The following is a 25,150-nucleotide window of genomic DNA, read 5'->3' on the forward strand; positions in this document are numbered from 1 at the left end:
AAATTTTATTTAAAATAATGTTGGTTTTATAGCAATTTATAATTTCTCAAAGTACTTTTACTTTTATCCTCTAATTCAATCCTCATAGCCATTCCATGTGAATGATTATCTGTTTTTCAGATAAAGAAATTTGAGAACCAAAGAAATTGATTGACTTTCCCATGCCAACTAAAATACCACTTGGCAAATTTCTCTCAATAATTTTTTAATTTAATTTAATTTTTAAATTTTTATTTATTGATTTTAGAGAGAGAGAAGAAGGAAGAGAGAAAGGAAGGGGGAGAAAAAGTGGGGAAAGAAAGAGAGAGAAACATAAACATCGATTTGTTGTTCCACTCAGTTATGCATCCATTGATTGATTCTTGTGTGCTCCCTGACCAGGGATCCAACCCGCAACCTGGTGTATCAGGACAGTACTCTAATTGAGCTACTGACCAGGAATCAATAACTTTTTTAAACAGCACTATAATTTGAGGTAATTTTTAGAAGGTAAACATTAAAATTTAATCTAAACACTAACATTAATATGTTTGTAACCAGTCCTTATTAAGAAATGAGATCCGTAGCATCAATTAGCAGAATTTGATCACTTCTGTGGCTGTGCGAGTTGGTAATTCTTTATGTGACCAGACTCAGCTGTGCTTGTCCTTGATTAAAGCATTGTTTGGTGTTAGCTTCTCAGATTTTTACAGAAAGGAAAGATTAGAGAACTTGCCTAGAGAAGAGTCACTTTTCAGTAAACCTGTTTTAATTCTCTTGCTTGAAGGGATTGGTTAAATTGATCTGAACTGGCTTTTCAGATTGAGCAAGACCTGAAAAAAACACATCATCTAAAATTTCAGATAAGAAGAATGGAAGCCAGGCCCTTCCTGGAAATGGCCAGGAGTGAAACTAAGAAGCCCTGTATTTGGAGAAAACTTGATTAATTATTAAGGACAAAGGACTGGTATAAGAAGGTTATATTCTTTAATGGAAGCAGACTTCTTAAAATAATTGTTTATATTTCTTCTGCTTTGACATTGTAACAAAGACTTTAATTATCCACTTTGTCTTAATTAAGCATGTAATTGGCCAGGCCTATGAGCATATACTTTATAGGCAGATAGTCAATTACGTAGGTGGGCCTTTGTCAAGATATGTGGCAACTGGGAACTAGCACAGGACTGTTTTTCGTTTGTGTAACAGATATTTACTGAGCCCCTACACAGTATAAGACACATTGACATTTGATGCATCTGATGATAAGGTATGGAATGGTACAAAGGTTAAAGGAGAAACAGGCTGTTAGTAAATCTGTGCTTTTATGGCCTGAGTCAACTCTAAATTTGCACATTCTTTTCCAATTAACTATGCTTTTCTCTACTTTTCCCCTTAAATTTGAAGTTACTGTCATAATTATCTATTTGTCTACTTACTGAAAGAGGTTTTACTTAGTGTGTATGAAAAAACACTGACAAAACTCTCACTCCCTTGGGTTATGTTGTCTTTACAATGAGTTAATTATCAACTTGGGAGAAAGGAGGAAGAACCAAGGGAATATATAACACCTTAGATTTGAGAGAGAGGTAGAATTAAACTTGGATTAGATCTTAGTTCCTTAAAGAAAAAAAAGATATGATTCTTTATGAGCTAAAAATTTTAGACCAAAGTCAGTTTTTAAAGGCTGTAATTGGAGGTTACTCTTTTAACTGTCTACATAAGATATGTGAAGACTACCACGGTTATGAAAAAGCTAATTTGGGTTTCAAAAGTGCAAGAAGATAAGATAGTCGAGTGAATCAGTAAAGTAAGAGAAGCCAGGTAGGAAGGCGATACTTACATTATCTTCAACTCATAGTTTGTATAAAGGTGTTGAGAACACCTAAAATTTGAACACCCTTACAAGAGCATTACCATTTCTAGTTTTGAGACACTTAGGAGGATAAGACTGCCCAGACCACCCCCAGATTCTAGGCAGATGTAGCTTGCAGGAAGTTGTTAGAGCATGGACATCAAGGTTCGTCAGACTGTTTGAAAGCCTGGCTCTGCCTCTTACTTAAACAACCTATGTAACCTTTCTGAGCCTCAGTTTCACCCTCTGTGAGATGAGAATAATAATATTTGCTTCCTGGTACCATAGGATTTCAGTGGTATTTCATAAGGATTTCATAAGATCAAATGGAATGAATCACCTTGCACAGGACCAGTGTTCAATAGCTGATCCCCAGGCTTTTGCAAAGGTGGCCCAAACTTCAGTTGCCTTCAAAGAACCTAATGTAATTTCAACTCCTTAACAGTTAAGGAGTAGTTAACATTTATATAGTCCTACAATTATTTCGGCCCTTTGAAGGCAACTGAGAAGCCCATGTGGCCCCCAGTGAAAATGAGTTGGACACCCCTGCTCTAGATGGTGGGTGATTAGGGTCTATGTCTGCCTCCCTGTTCTGGCCTAATGACTTTGGAATCAAGCCAAAACTAAAGTCTCAAAGCTGTTTTTATATTGGAATTGTAGGGGACCCTTTTCAGAAAAATTAGATGTGTTTGGATTCCACGTGAGATATTCAGATTCCTAAGATTATCCTGATATTCAGAGCACCCTCCCTTCGTATGTAGCCCCCACCCCCTCACAACCTAGAGGCAGTAGACTGGCTAGTTGAGGGTAGCAACTGGAGCACAACCCCAAACAGTAATCGTAATGCCTAGGTAGTCATGCAGTGTTCATCAGGCTTCTCAGAGAGCTGTGCTCTGGTGGGACTATTAATGAGCAGTTAAAGGGCAGATGTCCTACAAAAGGGAACTCTGCAGAAGCAAGGATCGCATCTGTATAGTCAAGCAACAATTCTATTTGGAAAGAATATTAATGAGATCTGGATAGGAATCAGACACCAGCAAAGGACAGCTGCTGTGAGAGGCAATTTGAATTGTACAAGGAGTTACACATGATATTCAGAAAGTCCTTGTGCAATTTTAAAAAGTAATTAAGTTGTACAGTTAATAAATAATTTATAACCAAAAAGCAAATGTATTGAGTGGCCAACACACATTTGAAAATATACTCAACCTTCCTCATGATTAAAGGAATGAAAACTAAAACAATGTATCAGATTTTTCACACATCTAGCAAATTGGAAAAATAAAAATGATTAATAATGCTTAGTATTGACAAGGATGTGGAGAATAGGCTTTCTGTTATAGCTGCTGGTTCAAATATTTGCCCCGGCTGGTGTGGCTCAGTGGATTGAGTGCCAGGCTGCAAACCAAAAGATCACTGGTTCGGTTCCCATTCAGGGTGCATACCGGGGTTTCGGGCCAAGTCTCCAGTGGGGGGCGTACAAGAGACAACTGAAAGATGTATCTCTCACACATCAATGTTTCTCTCTCTGTCTCCCTCCCTTCCCCTCTCTCTAAAAATAAATAAATCTTTTAAGAAATATAAATTGATGCAAATATATACATATATGTGTATGTATATATATGCATGTGTGTGTATATGTATCATGCAACTTGTTTTGAGGAACATTTGAGAATGTCTATTAAAGTTTTTAATGCATAGGCCTTTTGAACTAGAAATGCTGCTTTTGGGATTTTACATCATACATACTTCAAGTAAGTAGTAGTAGAGGCATGCTCATTGCAGCCTTGTTCTTTATAATCAAGAACCTAAAGCCATCTAAATGTTCCTTGACAGGGGCCTGGTTAAATAAGTTATATATTATTTTGGAGTGAAATAGTAAGTGGCTCTGAAAGGTTGAGGTAGATCTGTATGTCCTGATGTGGGAAAATGTTCAAGAGGAAATGAATAATTGCTATAAAGCACATTAACATAAAACCATTATATTTTTTTAAATGTGTGCTTTTATGCATGATGTGTGTTAACATCTCTGTGTGTGAGTTTTCTCATTTGTAAAATAGGCATCAGAGTAATATCTACCTCCTGAGTTACTGTGAAGACAAAATGAGATAATATATGTAGAATGTTTAGAACGGTGACTGACACATAGTGCTATGTGTTTGGTATTGTTGTTATCACACGTAGGCAATATCAAGAAGCTTACATTCCAAACTGTGACCGAGGTTAGCAATGGGAAGTAGAATGGGCTTGGGGGAAGAGGCAGATAAGAGCAGACTTCTTTTTCTCATTGTTTATGATGAGTAGGCCTATCCTTTGACCAATCACTCTAACCAAGGGAGCTAGTGAAGAAAGTGACACTCTAGTTTGGAGTGTTTGTTCAGACCTTTGGAGGAGGAGAGATTCCCTAAAGAAAAGGGAATGGAAGGATGAGTGGAAGGAAGGTGGTGTGGGGAGAGAGGAGGGATGCTGACGGACTCTACCTGGCTGCTGAAGCTCTTTTGAAAACCACTGACCTAATTTAGGATTAAATTTTTTTAATTGTACAAGAACCTTATGAAGTCCCAACAATTATATCGAGACTTATCCTTTTTGTAATTTAGTAACATTTGCACTAAAAAAGTGATTTTAATTTGACTGTTGAATAAAAAATATAAAAAGTAATTGCTCAGTGTGACTAAAACAAACATTTAAGAAGAGACAAGTAGTTTTTCTAATAATCATAAAGTAAATATTTTAATATTTTAAAGAGACCAGTTGGCATAATTTTCAACTTTCATCCGATACTGTGTAGCATGTGTCAGTTCTTCATTTTTTTTTCATGGGCAAATAACATATGTTCCTTTCTGTGGGTAGACCACATTTTATTTATTCACATCAGTTGATGAACATTTGGAATGTTTCCACTTTGGAGCCATTGTGAACAACACTTTATGAACATCCACACACTAGTTTTTGTATGGACTTGTGATTTCATTTCTCTCAGAGATGCAACCCCACCACATACACATATTTCTAGGAGTGGAAGTGCTGAGTCATGTGATGATTACATGTTTCACCTTCTAAGGAAATGCCAACTATTTTCCAAAATAACTGCACCATTTTACATTCCCATCATCAGTGTCTGAGGGTTTTAGTTTCTCCACATCTTCACCAACACTTGTCACTCTATAATTTTTAACCACATCCCACAATAAAAAATATTTTACATTGTTACCCACTTTATACAAACACAAATAAAAAACTTTATAAAAGAATACCTATACTATGTGCAACACACTGTGACATATTCTATTTTCATTCTCTTCCTTTTCTTTTTTTTTTTAGGACTATATTTATTTTTAGGGAGGAGAAAGGGAGGGGGAAAGAGGGAGAGAAATGTCGATGTACGAAAGAAACATGGATTTGTTGCCTCTTGTACACACCCCAACTGGTGACCAAACCTGCAACCAAGCATGTGTCCTGACTGGGAATAAAACTGGCAACCTTTCACTCTGCAGAACAACTCCCAGCCAACTGAGCCACACGAGTCAGGGCTCTCTTCTTTTTCATTAATACAAACAAATAAACATGCTGGTTCTGTCCCACTAAACTGACTTCACAACTCATTAATTTTGTGACCTGTAGTTAGAAAAACTCTAGGCTATTTTCCTGGCTGGTATAGCTCAGTGGATTGAGTGCAGGCCTGAGAACCAAAGGGTCGTGGGTTTGATTCCCGGTCATCAGGACACACGCCTGGGTTGTGGGCCAGGTCCCCAGTAGGGGAAAACACAAGAGGCAACCACACATTGATACTTCTCTCCCTCTTTTTCTCCTTCCCTTCTCCTCTTTCTAAAAAATAAATTTAAAAAGCCCTGGCTGGCATAGCTCAGTGGATTGAGCCGGGGCTACAAACCAAAAGCTCCCAGGTTCGATTCGCAGTCAGGGCACATGCCTGGGTTTCAGGCCAGGTTCCCAGTGGGGGCCATGTGAGAGACAACCACACATTGATGTTTCTCTCTCTTTCTCCCTCCCTTCCCCTCTCTAAAAATAAATAAATAGCCCTGGCTGGCATAGCTCAGTGGATTGAGCGCGGGCTATGAACCAGGCATCACAGGTTCAATTCCTAGTCAGGGCACATGCCTAGGTTGCAGGCCACGACCCCCAGCAACTGCACATTGATGTTTCTCTCTCTCTCTCTCTCTCTCTCTCTCTCTCTCTCTCTCTCTCTCTCCTTCCCTTCCCTCTCTAAAAATAAATAAATAAAATCTTTTAAAAAATAAAAATAAAAATACATAAATAAAATCTTTAAAAAAAAGAATTTCCATTTTGCTGTTTTCCCATTTTTCTTGGAATACATAGAGATCTTAAACTCTTTTATTTCAGTGTTTTTCAACATGTGATGGGGAAACCTCTGACGAATCACTTTAAAGTTCTTGTTAAAATGTCATCTTCCTAGGCCTTACTCCAGACCTAATGAATTAGAACTGTGGGATGGGATCTGGAAATCGGTATTTTTAAACTTCGAAATGATTCCTATATACACTCAAGATTGTGACCTACTGAATTAAGTGTTTCCCTCCCTTTTATTTCTCATGTTAGCTCCCTTTGGCTTTTAGAATTATTATTTGGCTTTGCTACCTGAAACACCAAATAATTATTTGAAAGAATTAGCATTTATAAGTGAACACCTAAATTATGCTAACAAAGGGAGTTAACTAAAACAATCTACTCATAGGGTTCAGTTTTATTCTATAGTTTAGTCCTAGAGTCCATTTTTTGATAGCTATATCCACTGATTTCCCATAATTTGGTATGATTTGCCTTGGAATAAGCAAACATAACCCACTGTTTCGTTTCATTTCCTTTTCCCTCAAAGTACTAATCTATAAAAATAACTGAATCCAACAAATTATTTCAGATACCTGGTATACCTTCCTCTATTTAGCAAATACTTGAGTGTTCATCATGTTCCAGGCACTGTAGTGAAAGTTAAAATACAGTGTGATTAAAAAAATACAATGTGATCAGTGTTGGGGGTGGGTCCAGTACTTTAGCAACTTAAGCAAAACCTCCCAGAGCAGGCTGTGGGGTCAGGTGCATCTGGAGGAAAGTGCCACCCCAGCTGAGACCTGCAGCGTAAGGCCATGGAGGAGTATGTGCGGGGAAAGGCCAGGGATCTAGAGAGAAGTTGGACCTGCCTAAAGATGTGAGAAAAAGTGTATATAAAGTCTACATGTCAAAGAAAATAAAGGAGTTCTGTGAAATAATACTTATTGGTTAATAATGATGATGACGATATTAAAGATTGAGTATTTATTAGGTGCTAGGTAGTATAGTATATACTGGACGTTTAGGAACTTGTTTTAATTCTCAAAACAATGCTCTGAAGTAGGTTACTTTTCCTCAATTTAGATATGAGGAAACAGAAACGGAGTATTATAATAACTTTCCTAAGATCGCACAACTAGTGGGAGGTGTGAGATTTGAACAGCTAGATTTAAACTTAATGGCCTGTGCTCTTAGCCTCTATGCCATTCTCTCTGCACTGTGTGTCATGTAATAAACATTTCATGCAGAATTATTTTTAGATTTTATTATTTTCAGAGAGAGGGTAAGGGAGGGAGAAAGAAACGGAGAGAAACATCGATGTGCGAGAGAAACATTGATTGGTTGCCTCTTGCACTCCTCCAGTTGGGGACCTGGCTGCAACCCAGGCACGTGCCCTGACTGGGAATCGAACTGGCGACCTTTTAGTTTATAGGCTGGCACTCAATCCACTGAGCCACACCAGCCAGGGCTAGAATTTTTGATAAGCCAATGTAGGTGATGGTGTATTCCTCGGGGAAGTAAATAAATTGCCTATGATCAGCATAATTAGGAAGAGGCAGAATGAGAACCTGTAAGTCCTCTTTTTAACTTCAGACCTTGTACACATTTTGTTACATTATACTATCTTTCATGTTATGTTTTAAATTTTTTTTATTGACTTGGGAGAGAAAGAGAAGAGAGCGAGAGAAAGAGAGAGAAACATTGATCCGTTCCCTCTAGCATACTCTCCCAACCATGGATCAAACCTACCATCCAGTATGTACCCTGACTGGGAATCAAACCTGCATCCTTTTCATGCACAAGATGATGCTCCAGCCAGGGCTCATTGATTGATTCTTACATTTGCCCTGACCAGGGCTGAGCCCACAACCTTGGTGTTTCAGGATGTTGCTGTAACCAACTGAACCACCTGGCCAGGGCCTATTTTGTTTGATATAAGCAAGAATTCATGTGACAGCTCATCTTTTGAGAAAAATTATTTGTGGTTAAGTAAACTTACTCTGAGGGGTAGAGATAAAAGAGAATGATACATATAATTTGGTCTGTGTTATGTTGTGTATTTATGGGATTTTTGAAACTATGCAACATACAGTGGAAACTTTAGGACTAGAAGTCAGGAGAGTTAGGACTTATGATACAGTCTCTGGAATCATCTGGTGTAAGAGACCTTTGATGACTTGGGGGTGGCTGAGCTCACCCAGGGAAAGGAGAGAAGCTGATCCTTAACTAATGCCTTGGAACAGTTGCAAATGGAGGGGGAAAAAGGGATTCAGTGAGAAAATTGAGAACACTTTGAAAGATAGGAAAGGGGTCAGGAAAATTTCATTTAAGAAAAAGAACTAGGGAAAATACAATTTCAAAAATGAGGGACTAATGAATGATTCAAACAGCAACAAAAGATGATAAAAACTGAGACATGATTCTTGGATTTGACAGTAAGAGATCTTCAGGAAAATAATTTCAGGAGGAGTAGAAGCCAGACCTAAGTGAGCAGAGGGATGAATGGAAGATGAGGAAGTGGAAACAATGAGTATCTGGAGACTCAGGTTTGGCTGTGTAGGTAGGAACGAGGTGAGGTGGTAGTCTGAAGGGGGAAAAGCTTAAGAGAAAAAAGATTATTTATTTAACACATATATGCAATTTCAGATATGTGTACACATATATTAGAAATATGAGCATGTTTTTTAGGGCAAAGCCAGAGATGGAGGTGAAGTGAGGTTCTGGGAAGACAGAGGGAAAGATTAGGTGATCAAATGGATTGTCATAACACTTATTTTTTTTCTCCTGACATAGACACAAGGTGAGGGAAAGATGATACTGTCTGAGGGTACTTTTCTTCTTCTTTTCTTTAATCTTTGGAGTGGTAAAGTGTGAATCACTGGGTGAATGTTTGTAAGTGCTGAGTGAAAGTGAAATTGCTTCTCATTATACAATACAACCTCTTTTCTTTACTCTTGCTCTAACTCGTAGTGTTTTTTTAAGAACAAACTATTCTTAAAAGGAGATAAAAACAGGAAAAAATGTTATCAAAGTGAATTTGACTTGCAACATCTACATCCTTGTTGACCCTTGGGAATTTGGTCATTGTTATCATTTTTCTATTGTCTAGGATACAGGTTTCTTCAGAGGCCTGGCTAAAGGTCTCCCAAGAACAGTAGCCATGATTATTCTAACATGTCTACAGACTTTTTTTTCACCATGCTGCTGAATAATAGATAGTGAGTCTTTTATGTATAGTATTTAAAATAATTTATTGGTTCTACTTTTTTATATCACTTGAGTTTATCTCAGAGATTAAATAAGATAAATTACTAATTCACAGCTCTGAAAAATGATACATACTTTCTTAACAACTAATTTTGGACTGAATAATAAGCATTCTTTTTTTTTTTGGTATTGATAATACTAAATGTATCTAGTATCAGTACCAAAACACTGGTAGTGTTTTGAATAAAATTTAAACCTTCATGCAATTTTATTCAAGACAAATTAATACAGTTCCTTCTATTTCAAAAATATTATACTGGATACTAGAACAGGAAGCAAAGTGGATCTGTCTCTTGACCTCAAGAATCTTTCTGTTAAGCAGACTGATAAAATTATAAGGAAGTGACCTATACTGATTGGGAGTATGGTGAGGGCAGTTCAGGAAAGGGTTCTTTGAGGAGGCAATCTTTCACTTGAGTCTTAAATGGTGAATAGATGAGGAAGGAATAGCATTCCAGCTAGAATTTTAAAAAATTATGGTGTATCATTACTAGTATTACTAGTAATGGTGTTGCTCAGTGGATTGAGTGCTGCCTTGTGAACCAAAGGGTCACCAGTTCAATTCCCAGTCAGGGCACATGCCTGGGATTCGGGCTAGGTCCCCAGTAGGGGGCATGATAGAGGCAACCACACATTGATGTTTCTCTCTCTCTCTCTTCCCCTCTCTAAAAATAAATAAATAAAATCTTTTCTAAGAAATATGATGTATCAAGAGAGTAGATACTAGTAATGTCATAATTTTCAAGATTCTAGATTTTTTTAATATCAAAATTCTAAGGATTTAGGCTTCTCACTATCAGAGAAAGAAGTTACAAATAAATAAAGGGAATATGTACTAGAATGAATCTTGTGATGCTAGATTGGAGTCAGAAGTGTCACTATGAATTTGTAGTTTAATAATATATATACAAATAGGTGGATTTAGAGATAATACATAAATATAGATTTGTCTACATACATACATGGGGATATATACCTGGGTGTGTGTGTGTGCGTGTGTGAGTATGGTAATGAGCACACCAGTGCCCAGATCTTGGTTTCTCCAACAAAAGGAACCTTGGAGGAGTGGTTGATTCCAAGGCTAGGGCAGAGCAAATACAAGATAAGTCTGGAACATTTTATAGTCCTAGAAAGTGAGGAAATACTAAAAAAAAAAAGTTAATGATATGTTGAAAAGACACCAAAGTCAACCTGAAAGAGCTTCAAATAGCCAAAGTTGAAACAGTTTGAGCAACAAAATAAAATAACTCAGGGAATAAGATAAATATCATAAGTTCATACTAATATAAATAAAATTATTGAAAAAATGAGGGAGAAAGAACAATTCTTCCTTATAGAAGAACTTCAGTTAATAAATGTAGACAGAAGGAGGGCAATAGAAAGCCACCATTAGAACACCACAGTAATAACGGCTGAAGGCAAGATCTACCCATTAACGTTAAAATTAATGAGTGAAAATTTACAGAGGAACAGGATTAAAGAATCTCTCCCCAAATATTTATGAATCATACAGGGAAAAAGTAGTAACTTTACAGTGGAGAAACCTGGCAGACACCACCTTCACCAGGCGATTAAGGTTAATATTGCCAGTAATAAGACATCAATCTTTTGTACCCCCTGATAGGATGAAGTGAGGAGGGTTCATCAGCTCTGTTGTATTCTCCCCAAAATTTTATAACCTTAATCTAATCTGAGAAAACATATTTAAAACAAAACTTCTTTTTGAGCATTGCAAGGTGTTCCAGGCTCATCTATTTGCTCTGCAATAAATCTGGAACCAATCACTTCTTATAGGGGCCCTGGTTCCTTTTATTAAAGAAACCAAGAAACCCAAATTGAGAGATATTCTACATAATATCTGATCAGTACTCTTCCTAAGTGTCAAGGCCATGAAAGACAAGAAAAAACAGAAGTGTCATAGGTTGGAGGAGACTCACAGAGACGTGACTACTAATGTCTTTTTTCTGTTCCAGGAGTCTACGAAATGCAGTGTGGGATCCTGGAACAGAAGAAAGACGTTAGTGGAAAACTGATAGGACTTGAATAAAGTCTGTAGTTTAGATAATAGTATTATACTAATGTTTATTTCCTCATTTTGATCATTGTGGTGATGGGAAGTAAAGCTAGCTGAAAAGTATCTGGGAACTTTTGTACTATCTTTGCAACTCTGTGAAAATATAAAATTATTTCAAAAATAAAAGCTTAAAAACAACTATTTACTTCCAAAAATTTTTTCAAGCATGTGAATTTAGTCACTGCTTCTTTATGCAAAAATATACCCTTAGAAATAAATGTAGTTTATATTCTGAAAAAAGAAACATTGTATGGGTGCATGTTTCATGTTGCTTTTGTTTAAAATTTTCCTTTGAACCTTAAAGTTTTTTAGTGTTTTTTTTTTTCCATTTTAATTAGTTGCTCCATTTTATTTGTTGTCATCCAAACTGGAAGAGTTCTTAGTTTAAAAAAAATACTTTATGGCTCTGGCTGGTGTAGCTCAGTGGATTGAGCACAGGCCTGTGAACCAAAGCATCACCAGTTTGATTCCCAGTCAGGGTATATGCCTGGGTTGCAGGCCATATTCCCAGTATGGGGTGTGCTAGAGGCAACCACACATTGATGTTTCACTCCCTCTCTTTCTCCCTCCCTTCCCCATCTCTCTAAAATAAATCAATAAAATCTTTTTTTTTTTTTAGATTTTATTGATTTATTTTTAGGGCGGGAAGGGAGAGAGAGAGAGAGAAACAAACATCAATGTGCAGTTGCTAGGGGCCATGGCCTGCAACCTAGGCATGTGCCCTGACTGGGAATCGAACCTGCGATGCCTGGTTCGCAGCCCGCGCTCAATCCACTGAGCTATGCCAGCCAGGGCTATATGCTGTATTCTTACAATAAAGTAAGCTACAGAAAAATGTCATTAAGAACATCATAAAAAAGACAAAATATGTTTATATTATTTACTGAAAAAAATCTGCATGTAAGTGGACCCACACAGTTCAAATCCATATTGTCCAAAGATCAACTGTACTTTGTTCTCTTTCATCTTCTGAGGCTGTATTCAGGCAATTATGCGTCTTGCACAAGCAGCCATCTCAGGAGAGAGGGGGGGAGGGGAGAGGGGAGAGGGAGAGAGAGGGAGAGGTGTAGGTTGGATTTATAAGAACAGGATTCAGGGATTTATTAGTGGCAGTTCATTTGCTTTTGTCCCAGTCTGGTTTCTAGGAGCCAATTTAGTTAGTCAGGTAAGTCTATATTAAAGTATGTTTAAGTCTTATTATGAGAATAGGTTTCCTGGAGCAGTTAAAGGCCTCGCCCTAAGCAATAGCTTGAGGAAACTGTACCTGGGGCCAGGTTTCCCAGTGAGTCATTGCCCAACCCTTACATTTTCAAAGACTTTGTTCAGAGATCTTTATTTCTGGGCCACAATTCACCCACGGGTTGTTCAGATATTCTACTTCAACCTACCTGGTGTGATAAAAAAGAAGTTTGGACTGGGAATTAGAACTCTGGCTCTCATACTAACTATCTGGTGAGTTTGGAAAATTATTGGACCTTTATGTGTCTCAACTTCCTTACTGTAAAAAAGGGGTTCTAAGCTTCTCTCTTGTAAAAATCTGCCGCATGTGTCTAAAGCTGAAGACATCTTCCATTTTAGCAAATGATTCCCCTTTCTCTATATCCCTTTCTTGTTTGTTACACCATTGTCCTTACAGTCTCTGAGGCTAAAAATCTTAAGAGTTATTTTTGTTTTTTTAAATAATTTTTAAAAGATTGTCTTTATTTATTTTTAGAGAGAGAGGAAGGAAGGGAACAAGAGAGAAACATCTGTTGGCTGCCTTTCACACGCCCCAAACTGGGGACCTGGCCTGCAACCCAGGCATGTGCCCTGACTGGGAATTGAACTGGCGACCTTTCAGTTCACAGGCCAGCACTCAATCCACTGAACCATGCCAGCCAGAGCCACTAGTATTTTTATTAATGACATGTATATCTCAACATGTGTAAAGCAAAACTCATTCTCCCTCTTCTTCCTATATACTCTCTCTGCTAATGGCATCAACATTCAACATTATTCAAGTTTGATGGTGTCAGCTTTGATTCCTTCTCTTACCCTAAGTTCATTTTAAGAACAGCCAATTCTCTCTTTCCACCTTTCTATTCCCACCTATTCTAATTTAAACCTTGATTACCTCTCACTTGGTTTTAGGATCTTGTTGACTAGTAATTTAAATTCCAATCTTTTCCGCTCTTCTTGAGTTACACACTGCTACAGAATCATCTTTTAAAATATGGCCCTTATTATGCTACTTGCTTTTTAAGAAATTATTTTTGTTCCACCCCAGAGACTGGGAAATTCACTACACAGTTCTTTTCTTACAAATGCACACAATGAGGCTCAAGGAAATTATTTTTTTATTTGCCATAAAGGTCACGTGTGTGCCAGGGACTGGCACCTTCAAATTACTAGATTTCATCTCAGCTCACTCACAGGCTAGTTCTGTCCGCTATTGGAATATGGCCCAAACTCTAACATGATTTTCAAGGCTCTTCCTATTCTCCCTTTCCATAGCTTATCTTCAACTTCTCTTGCACCTACAGTCTGACCCCACTGAAGTCTCCTGTGCTATTTCAACTCCCTATGGTGTGTTCCTATTCTCCTTACCTGAGATGCACTTTCCTCCTCCTGCCCTTACTTGTGGAAATTTTGCTGTTCCTAAATCGCAAGTCAGTTCAATGTCTCTTCCCTTCCCACCCACCGAGCCAGAAAATCAGGTCCTGTACTCCTGAACCATGCATTGCCTCTAACCACATTCTGCCTCATGTTATCATTATTTCTGTACACACTAGCAAGCCCAGTAGATTATGCACACTATTGGGTAAGGCCTTCTCCCTACACCTTGTAGGAAGTAGTTGCTCAGTAACGTGGTACTAGGTGACTCTTACTTTTATTTATTTCGTAGGGTGCTAATCATATTACTGAGAAATAACAGTAAACTTCTGTGAAGAGAAGTGTGGTCAGGGTGTGAGCCACCTTATTCCTTGAGTATAAAGTGTGTTTACCCTCACCTTATACCAAAATACATGTGCTGACTTTTCCTAATTTTCCTGCTGAGAGTAATCAAAACCATGGAATTAGACTTGGGAATTAAACTCTTTTTCTTAATCACACTCAGTCCCTCAAATAATTTATGCTTTTCCTTTTTTACAAACAAATTCGAGAATTTGTCTTTTGTGTATTTTTTCTTGGATTCAGAATTGATCACTGTAGAATGGACATTTATACCCACATGCATATTGGAAGCATAATTGTGCCAAATAATGTCTTAAAGTGTTGGTCAGTATTTCCTAAATTTGCCTTAAAGGGTTATTACTGTGGTTTTACATAATTAAGTTTAGCGGAATTGTTTGTTGCTTCATTGTCTTTTTCTTTTTTTTAAGATTTTATTTATTTTACTTTTAGAGAGGGAAGGGAGGGAGAGAGAGAGAGAGAGAGAAACATGAATGTGCGGTTGCTGGGGGTTATGGCCTGCAACCCAGGTATGTACCCTGGCTGGGAATTGAAGCTGCAACACTTTGGTTCACAGCCCGTGCTCAATCCTCTGAGCTATTCATTGTCTTTTTCTTGGTAGAGAAAAGACGGACTATATGGTGGGTTTGTTAGTAATAAACTGGAAAGCAAATAGAGAAATATCATATATTATTTCATATATCTAGGGTAAATTCAAAGAACATGTATAGAATTAAGGTCATTTTATCCAGTAAGCACAGATAATGTGAAAGCAGAATGCTAATTGCTTATTTACTCTGGGTAAGGGTCTTTTCCTTTTTATCTTATTTGTTCCTCTAAAGGTATGATGGAGTAAGCACTATTATTATGAGAAATCTAAGATTTAGGGGCAGACACAGCTTTAGGTGATGGGGCCAATGCCCACTTAGATGTGTCTGTTTCTAACACCAGTGCCCTTACCATTAGAGGGTTCTGTGTTGCCTCCCAACTTGAAGATGAAAACAAGTGAGTAAACAAAAAAAGCTCGAAACTAGTGTTGTTTTCAGACAGGGATTTAGTTGGAAGAACAAATGCTACATGCAGAAGAGCAGCACGGTCTTTTAGGGCTGCTGATCAGCAGTATCCCAGGACTCACATTGTAGCCCAGGACTTTTAGTGTGGAATGGAAGCCCAGGTTGCTTGGGTGAGAGCATGTGTGTTCCGCTGCTGTCAAGGCTGCTGGAAGCAGTACCTGAACCATACATTCTACCAACCAATCAGTTATGCTCTGTGGTCGTACAGAGAGCTGCAAGTACCTTCATCTATATTTTCACTCTTTAAATAAGGAAGCTATTGACTCATTTCTAATCTCACCTCTCTTGGACAAAGGTTGGAACTCCTTTGGTAATTACTGGGGAAAAAAAAACAATCAAGTCGGGGGAGGGACCAGGTGATATCAAGGGCCTGGCATTATGCCTTCTTTGACTTGAAATGATTTTAGGAAAGAATTTATGTATAGAGGTTTTAGTTACCTGAATTTAAAATTCATTATACTTTCCCCAATTGTTAAAGGGTTTAAAATAATAAGAACTATAACAAAAACTGCCCTGGCTGGTGTGGCACAGTGGACTGAGTGCCAGCCTCTGGACTGAAAGGTTGCTGGTTTGGTTCCTGGTCAGGTCATGTGCCTGGGTTGTGGTCCAGGTCTGCAGTTAGAGGCATGGGAGAGGCAACCAGTTGATGTATCTCTTGCACATTGATGTTTCTCTCCCTCTCTTTCTCCTTCCATTCCCTTCCCTCTAAAAATAAACATAAAATATTTTTAAAAATTATAATGAAACCCAATACTAATATATAATATTTAAAATGCTCTTAATACTACTGTAACATGCCTACTATTTTAAATATATTATCTCCTTAAATCTACATCAAAAGCCTTATAAGGGTAGGTATTATTCTAATTTTTTCAGCTGAAGAAACTAAAATTGAAAAGATAATGTAATTTGTTCAAAGTAACAAAGTTACGATCTTCAGTGAAGTCCATCTCACTTTACAGCCCTTGCATTTTATATTATCCATGCTGTGTCCCCAGCTCTTTCCCCAACAACAAGTGGCCACTGCTGCAGAGCTTGGGGAGAGAGGGCAGCCAAAAGAAACTTGGATGTAGGTGGTACCTAATTTGGCTGTGAGTTCACAGAGATGCTGATTGTACCTCCCCTGGGACGTAACTCAGAAGAGTAGAACATTTCACTCCAAATGTGACTTTGGAACAGAGTTAAGTTCAGGGAAAGGCCAATCGATGTTTGCACAGTAGGGTCAGTCATAAAATGATGGAACTGGAAGGGACCTTTGAGATCATCTGGCCTAACCTTCTCGTTTTACAGGAAACTACAACCGAAAGATATTGAATCGTTTGACCAAGATTATGGTTTTTGAGAGAACCGATAGAGGAGTATGGTCTGCTGGTCTGAAGCTCTTTGCTCTCTCACAACACACCGCTGCCAGTACTTGGATGCTGGGGATCCTCTTTTGTGTCTAATATTCTGCCTTTCTTCATTGAATAGGTATTTCAGTATCTGTAGACAAGATGGAATCGACTGCATTTAATCGACGGCAATGGACCTCACTTTCATTGAGGGTAACGGCCAAAGAACTTTCTCTTGTCAACAAGAACAAGTCATCAGCTATTGTAGAAATATTCTCCAAGTAAGTGCTGATTCTGGTCCAAACGGACCATCTGTCTTGAGCAAACATTACCACCTGTCAGGGAAATCAGTAAAGGAAGTACATGTTGTAAAACGGCTTTATTGAGCTCCTTTCGGTGTTTAAGCACCATACATGCACTGTGGTGAAGGAGATTTTATGATAATAATCAAGAGACACATTTTGTCTTTCAAATTTTTTTGGTTGGGGAAAGAAAAAAGTCACAAACACAAAAGATAATCATAAAACACTAATTATTAAGCAAAATGTCAGCAATCCTCAAATAAGTAGGAGTAAGGCCTAGATGCAGAATAAGAGCGAGAGAGTGACCGTCATGGGCAGAGGTAGTCAGGAAGGCTTCCTGGTTGAGATGAGTTTTGAAGCAAGTTTTGATTTAGTTGAAGGGAATGAAATGTAAGGTATACTCTTCACCTGCATTGTCTAATATGATAGCTTCTACATATATGGCTATTTAAATGAAAATTAATTAAAATCAAATAATATTTAGAATTCAGTTCATCAGCTGCACTGGCCACATTTTGAGTGTCCAATAGCTACACGTAGCTGGTGGCTACCATACTGGACAGCACAGAAACATTTCCTCACTATGTGAAGCTCCATTGAACATTGCTAACTCCATAGGTCATCTATCACCCACTGGCTGCATTGTAGTAAATAAAGTTCTACTGGGCCCTGGCTGATGTGGCTCAGTGGATTGAGCACCAGCCTGTGAACTGAATAAGGTTTTACTGGGACACAGCCATGTTCCTTTGCATATTATCTATGGCTGTTTCATGGTACCACAGCAGAGACCATATGGCCCTCAAAGTCTAAAATCTTTACTATTTGGCCCTTGAAGAAAAAGTTTGCTGACTCCTGCTCCAGACCATAAGGGCATCTTTCCTGCTTGCTTTATTGCTAGTTGGTAGCATGGTGATTTGAACATAGTAGACACTCGATAAATGTTGAAGAAATGGTTTATGTAAATAATAAACCTCAATGGCAAACAGGTTGACTTCTCTCAAATAGAGATATCATAGTGGGGAGGAGCTCTGGGCAGATGGTAGTTTTACTTCACTAGTAGAGTTTGTTAATTCATAGAAGCTACAATATATTTAAGAGAAGGTAGATGATAAAGATTGAAGAATGTAATTCTAGGAGCTGTATCTAGGATTTGATTAAGTACCTAAATAAGAGGTTTCTGTAATCTAGTGTCACCTTTACTTCAATGACAAATCCGTCAAGCACCTGCTATGTGGAAAACACTGCCCTTCCAAACTGTTGGCCTTGGTTATCCCTTAAGATAAAGTAGAGGCTGTGTGAGACTTCCTAGCCCTTTTACTTTCTACGTTATGTACTTTACAGTACTGTAGTGTATGTCAAACATGTATTATTAGAAAAGATAATTAAGGAAAATATTTCAGAAAAAAAGGGATCAAGATCTGGAAAGCTGTTAAGATTTAATCCCTGACCTCATGGACTGAACAGCATAGTTTATATCATAGAAGGTGTGCCCAGACTTCCTTCATCTTAAGAATCACGTGGGGTGCCCCTTAACAATATGATGTTTCAGTTATCTATTCTGCATGAGAAAAAAATCTTCAATGTTTAGTGGCTTAACATAATGAGAACATTTATTTTGCTTATTGATCTCCAGCTGGGCAGAGCTTGCCTTTGTTCCTGTCTGCATGAACCAGGGTGCTCAAAGACTGGGGGCCATGGTTTTATCTGAAGGCTCACTCAGCTCACGAGTGAGGCGGTTGATGCTGGCAGTCATCTGGGCTCTCAGCTGGGGCCTTGCTCAGAACACCTACACATGCTTCTCCGTGTGGCTGCTTGGCTTGGTTGGCTGCATTCCAAGGGCAAACGTCCAGACACGGAGGAGGGAGGGAAGAAAGGAGGAAGGGAATCAGGGTCAGAAAATGTATTGCCTTTTACAGCCTAGCGTCAGAAGTTACACACTTTATCCGCATTCTCTTCGTTATAAGCGAGTCATGAAGGCTGGTTCACATTCAGAGGGAGGGGAGTTTGACTCTACTTTTCGATGGGAGGAATGTGAACAATTGTTTTGGACATGATTGAAAACCATCCTGTGTGGCTTACCTGCCTCCCCCTCTTCCCCAAAGATTCTGATTCAATATGCCTGGGATGGAGCCCAGGAATTTGTGTTTTTAACAAGTATTCCAGGTGATTTTTACCTTCAGGAAAATTTAGGGAGCACTGGTAGTAGAAGAGAGGGACCTGTGAACTTGAAGCAGAGAACTTGAACATAAAGCAGAATGATAGATTCAGGCAAAGGACTGTAGAAGGAAAACATGAATAAAGGGAGTAGGAAAGCAAGCAGTCTGGCACGGAGAAATACAAAGGGAGGAGGGATGGGTACAGTTCAGTTAGGGCCATATGATGGAAGGCTGCAATGCCAGGCTCAGTTCAGGATTTGGTTAGATAAACAATGGAAACCATTGAAGGTTTCAGGCAGGGAGAATGACATGATCAGGCTTGCATTTCAGAAAGATGCTTCTGGCAAAGGTGTAAAAGGTATACTGGAAAGGTGAGAGAGTGACGGCATGGAGACAAGTCACGGGACTCTCTTGAGAACCCAAGTGAAAGCTCTTGAGGGTGGGGGGCAGCAGGAATGGAAAGGAAGGGAAGGATCTGAGACAGTGTTGAGATGTGATTAATGGGACTTGGAAACTCCCTGTTCCGTAAAGAAACTTCTTCACATTCTTATCCTTTTCGCCCTCCCCGGCCCCACCTCTCTTCAGCTGAATGCAGCTTTTCCTTGCCCTGTGTCCTGTCTTTTGAGTGGTGTCTGCCCGCTCTTTCTGCACATGCTTCTCTGAAATATTCTGAGGCCAGGGGTCAGGGATGCTACTCCCCAACATCTCTGCTGTTTCCCATCCCTTGTATTTTGCACCTTGTTCTGAAGGTCTAAACCTGTGCTTTGAGACTCACAACTAATTACACTATTCTCCTCTTGTCCTCCCCTTTGCTGCAGCAGGGTGCTTTTACTGGGGACCCTAGCTTCCAGATTCATTCTCTCCTCAGTGTTTCTCAGTGGTGGTGCTGTTGGCGTTTTGGATGAGGATCTTCCTTGTGCAGGGCATTCATCATCTTCCCTTCTTCCAAATGCTGGTGGCACCCTGTGACATTATGACAACCAAAAAAGAAAAAGAGGGTGGAGGAGAAACCCCAGTAAGATTCCCACACTTTTCCAAGTGTCCGTTGGAGCCAGTAATGCCCCCAGTAAAGAATCACTGGTCCCCCCCCCCAAAAAAAGACAAAAAGAGTCACTGGTTTATATAAATGACCTGTCTGATACTCTGGACTCAGAATTTCTTGATCTTCCCTGCTTTTTCAACCTACACGTGGTCTCTCATGCCCCTGTCTCCAATTCCAACCTCATCGTCACCCAGAATCTGTCTCTGAAATGCACATTTGGAAAACCTACTCCCTGCTTAGAGCATGCTGTGCATCCATGTGTTATTCTCGCTGACCCTGTGCTTTGGCCACACAAGGATATGCGGGCTGTGGTGTCAGTCCCCTTCCCTCCCTAATTTGGTCATCACATCAGTGAAACTCTCACCCCTTCCTCAGTTCCCTTCTCACTCCTTTATTCTGTCCTTGTCTAGCCCAGCTAATTCTCAAGATAGAGAATTTGAGTCTTGCTATAGCACTGATGAGAGGAAGTTGGAAAAAGCTGATCATCTTATGGACCTTAATTTTGCAGAGACAAAGTGCAAAGGGATCTTAGAGATCACCTTCTCATAGCAAAGGAAGTTGTCTTTTCCCCAGGAAAGTGATAAGAGCAAATGGCAGTTATGCAAAATGGTAAATCCTGAACTCATTCCTCGGAATCAATGTGCCACACACTGCTAGACTCTTGATGGAAATAGATACTACTTCTACTCCTGGCAGAAATTGTATGAATGAGAGACATTATCCCCATTTTATAATTAAGAAAACTGAAGTGTAGAGAGTAACCAGCCCATTTTAGTATTTTAACTAGTTTTTGTCTGGTATTTTTCTTCTGATGCACATATCTGAACCTATTGAACTGGTTTTGAAGGGTGAATAGAATTTTCTTTGGTGTGTTGGGAAGATAGTGGTGACATTGCAGAGGAAGGGGAACAACAGAAGTAAGACACAGAAGTAGGACAGGACATGATGTGCACTTAATACAGTGAAAATCAGAGCCTGGATTTCTTCTCCAGGTTTCATACTCAGTGGAGACATATTGCTATTATTTCCTAGGCTTTCAGGGTTCACTCACTGTTGGTTCCCAAAGCAGATCTCAGGACTGTGTTCTGCAAGTCATATACGAGTATCTACACCTAGTGACTTGATTTTCCCTTGTTTTTGAAACACTCTCTCTTATGAGGTTTGCAATTAGTACATCCTAGTACACAAGCCTAGGGAAGAGACTGTAGGAACCCGTAGGAGGTTTCTGATGAGAAACTAATATAAAATTTGGAGAAAACTTAATCTGACTGATGTTTGTAGAATTAGCTGAGCTTTACTTTTTTTTGTCAGTGAAAATGACTAGCACTTAAAATATATTTTAATGAGAACACTTGCTCGCCATCTTTAAATAAATACTCAAGTCTGAAATTTTTAATCTGAAACTGCTCTGGCATTAGGACTTAATTGCTTCCTATTCCACAGGGCTTAGATGCCACCTCGCAACTATCTCTTAAGGCACGTGTAAGCCCTGTCCTCCTCTGTTGGAAATCCCTGTGGCAACCTCAGGGGGTTCATCCTTGTCAGAGATTTAACCACTTTCAGTGCTACGTTCAGTAAGAAATGTCCTTCTGGACTTGAGGAGTATGCGCTTTTTCTAATCCAAGCATCTTTATTACATCTTTTCTCCAATACGGACATCTTTTTGTACTTTTCATTCTGGTAACAACATGCCGTTTATGAGGGTGGATTCCCACCATATTTTCCATGATCTGCAGGTGAAGGTTGAAACACTTTATCTGGAATTCTTGACTTGGCAAATTTGTGATGAATCCAGTGTGTTTGAATGAGAGACTTCACACCTTCTGTCACAGTGTGTTGTCTGCCTGGGGGCCTCTGAACTATTGAGCTCAAAATCCCAGGCATGAGTGTAGTGACGGTTCTCTGCAGAGGCTGCAGACAAGAAGTTGAGCAGGGCAAAGACTGCCGGGCTTTACTTTCTATTTGGTAACAATGCATTTTACATTTCTATGTACCTAAGAGTAATTTTTATGGCATCAGAGGTGGTGTCTCATGAGTACTTTATAGCTCTGGAGTTTTCAACTTTATTAAACTTCTATACTATATAAATCATTAAATTTGAGATAAGGAAGGGCCTGTTGATGAGTCCATATGAATGGCTAGCTTTGATTTCACTGACCATTGACTTGATTAAAATTTGACTTTCATGCCCTGGCTGGTGTAGCTCAGTGGATTGGGCACTGGCTGTGAATCAAAGTGTCGCTGGTTCGATTCCCAGTCAGGGCATATGCCTAAATTGTGGGCCAGGTCCCCAGTAGGGGGCATGTGAAAGGCAACCACACATTGATATTTCTCTCCCATTCTTTTTCCTTCCCCTCCCCTCTCTCTAAAATTAAATAAATAATAAATAAAATATTTTTTAAAATAAAATAAATTTGACTCTCTTGGTGGAATTCGGTTTCTTTGCAGAAGGTTCCTGGTTGACTCATATATTTTTGGAATTAAAGGGAATCCAGCCCAGTGGTTTGCAAACTATCTTAATTGAGTTCTTCAGTGGAACCTCAGGGGACAATTCCGGGAAAATGGGAAGATCTAAAGGGCTAGGCCAAGGCCCATTCACCCCAGTTGTTCTGCTTTGATCCCTTTTATATGGTCCTAAATAAGATATAATTTGAAAAGAGCATTCTGCAGCGAAAGGGGTTTAAAAACCACTGATATGGCTAACCTGCATCCATTCCTCTGACAGACAATGATCCTGAGGCCCAGCAACTATGACTGAAGAACACACCACACTGAGTGACAGAACACAGCACAGAGATCCCTCCTCCAACCCCGGTGTGCCCTCCCCCACGTCACAGCTCTTCCCTCCCTTGCTATAACTTTACCCATTTCATTCTCCCAAGAAAGAACAGGGTTTATATTTAGTTTTCTGTAACTGTGCTTCCTTCATTTAAAAAAAAATGACCCTCAGTTCTCCCTGGTTAACCTCTTTGCTTCCCTGTAACATTTTAGTGGTGAAATTGTTCCGGAAGAAAATACATTGCCTAAAACTTGGGAGTTTCCATTCTCCCCTTTTGGCTCAGTGTTCCTTCTGCTCTACTTGAGGGCCTACAAGGAAGAGTCATGGCTCAGGAACTCTGTTTTCTGGCCTTAGAGAAGTTTGAGACACTGTTATTACTCCCCAGATAATTTTAGCAGCCTCCATCAGCTGCCCCTCACAGCTGAGCATTAATGAGCAGTTGCAAGGTTAAATTCAGTATGTGAAGAAGAGGAGACTGAAGAGAAAAAACAGGCTGGGAAGGGAAGAGGGATGAGATTTTTAAGTACAGAAATCTCATTGCAAATATTTCCCCCTCAACTTTGTATCTTCAAAGTGCCTCAGCTCCTTCCTCAAATCAATGACCTTCACTTTTTGTGTCAGAATAATGCAAATTGCTCTGAGTGCCTTTGAGGAAAGGCTGAGGCCAGAATCCTAGTTTAACACTGAATTCAGAAGCATTGTGTCATAGAGTCTCTTAGCATTCTGAGGGTACAAAGTGTAAAAGTACCAAGGACCTGGCTTGGAAGAAAGCAGCGGTGTAGAACTGGTCTCCCTGCTTATGTACTATTTAGCAGGCACTTCATTATGAATAAAGGGTGGGGATATTTGAGTGGGAGTATCAAAACACCGGTCAAGATAACCATCAGGATACATACCTGTGTCTTACAGATGCCTCCGTACTAAAAGGTCAGGACTGAAGATGAAAATTATTTTAATTTTCTTTCTTTAAATCTGTGTTTCTGTTCAGACAGTAAAGGGAACTTCTGAGGTTATTTACCCGGCTAACCACAGTGTAGATATTTTGCCTTGGAGAATAATTGACTAAGAATAAACCCATCTGCTGATCAGCTCTGGTTTTCATATATTGTATTATTGCTGTAATATACTGAAGATGATTACCCAAGGGGTGTGGAAACACAAGTTCAAGGCCATTTCTCAGTTCCTTTCTAGCTATAATCCACTATGTTTCTGCTTTTCCATTTTTTAGGGAGTCTCTCAGACAGATATGTTAGAACAAGTGGGGGGAAAATGTATGTAGAAGGACATTTACTAGAGCACTATTTATAATGGTAGAAAACTAGAAAGAATCCAAATGCCCATTAAAAGAAGTATGGGTAAATTAATTATATTTACAATGGAACAGGGTTGTCAGGGTAGCCAAGGGCTTCTGTTGCTAAATTGAGATGTTTGTTAGCCTTTGCCTTACTTGACTTCTCCCCACTTCTTCCTTCCCACATTTTTTCTTCTCTTGACTTCACTGGCAGTCTTCTGATTTTCCTCCCACCTCTCTGTCTGTTCCTTGCTGTTCTTTCTTATCATCTCTTCTTCCTCATCTGACTCCTAAATGTCAGGGTCTCCAGGACCAAGTTCTGGGCCTTTTCTTGCACTACACACTCTTTGCAGGTGATATCATGCATGGACAGACCTAAATTTATAATATTAGATCAGATTTCTCTTCTGAGCTCTAGACACATGTATGTAATTATTGCCACCACCAAATGGATGTTTTAGTTAATATGGCTAACCCTGACCCCTTGATCTTCCCCATCTGCAAATCCACTCCTCCCTCAGAATTCCCCATCCCAGTAAACAATACTTCCATTGACTCAGCGGCCAGAAACCTGGGAATCATTCTTGACTTCTTCTTCCCCTTCCTCTTATTACCAACCCTATTGATTCTACCTCTGAAACAATCTCAAATCTATTCACTTTCCTTCCTGTCCAATGCCACCACTCTGGGCCAAGCCAGCGTCATCTCTCACTAATGCCACCTTCATTTGAAAATGCAGTCTGCTCTCCACACAGCATCCAGAGA

At 39.2% G+C, this 25,150-nt stretch overlaps 1 protein-coding gene and 1 pseudogene across 2 annotated transcripts in view; one reads left to right on the forward strand and one right to left on the reverse strand.

Moving 5' to 3' along the window:
* Positions 1-25,150, forward strand: part of LIMA1 (LIM domain and actin binding 1) — an 80,501-nt gene that overhangs the window by 8,255 nt on the left and 47,096 nt on the right. For both annotated transcript variants that reach the window (XM_028533450.2, XM_028533451.2), the window contains exon 2: positions 16,955-17,096. In XM_028533450.2, the coding sequence (XP_028389251.1) occupies positions 16,978-17,096 (119 nt within the window). In that variant the 5' untranslated portion in view covers positions 16,955-16,977. The remainder of the gene's footprint in view (positions 1-16,954; positions 17,097-25,150) is intronic.
* Positions 18,701-22,548, reverse strand: LOC118499088 (annotated as a pseudogene).

Source organism: Phyllostomus discolor, chromosome 2, assembly GCF_004126475.2.
Source record: "Phyllostomus discolor isolate MPI-MPIP mPhyDis1 chromosome 2, mPhyDis1.pri.v3, whole genome shotgun sequence".
Taxonomy (NCBI): domain Eukaryota; kingdom Metazoa; phylum Chordata; class Mammalia; order Chiroptera; family Phyllostomidae; genus Phyllostomus; species Phyllostomus discolor.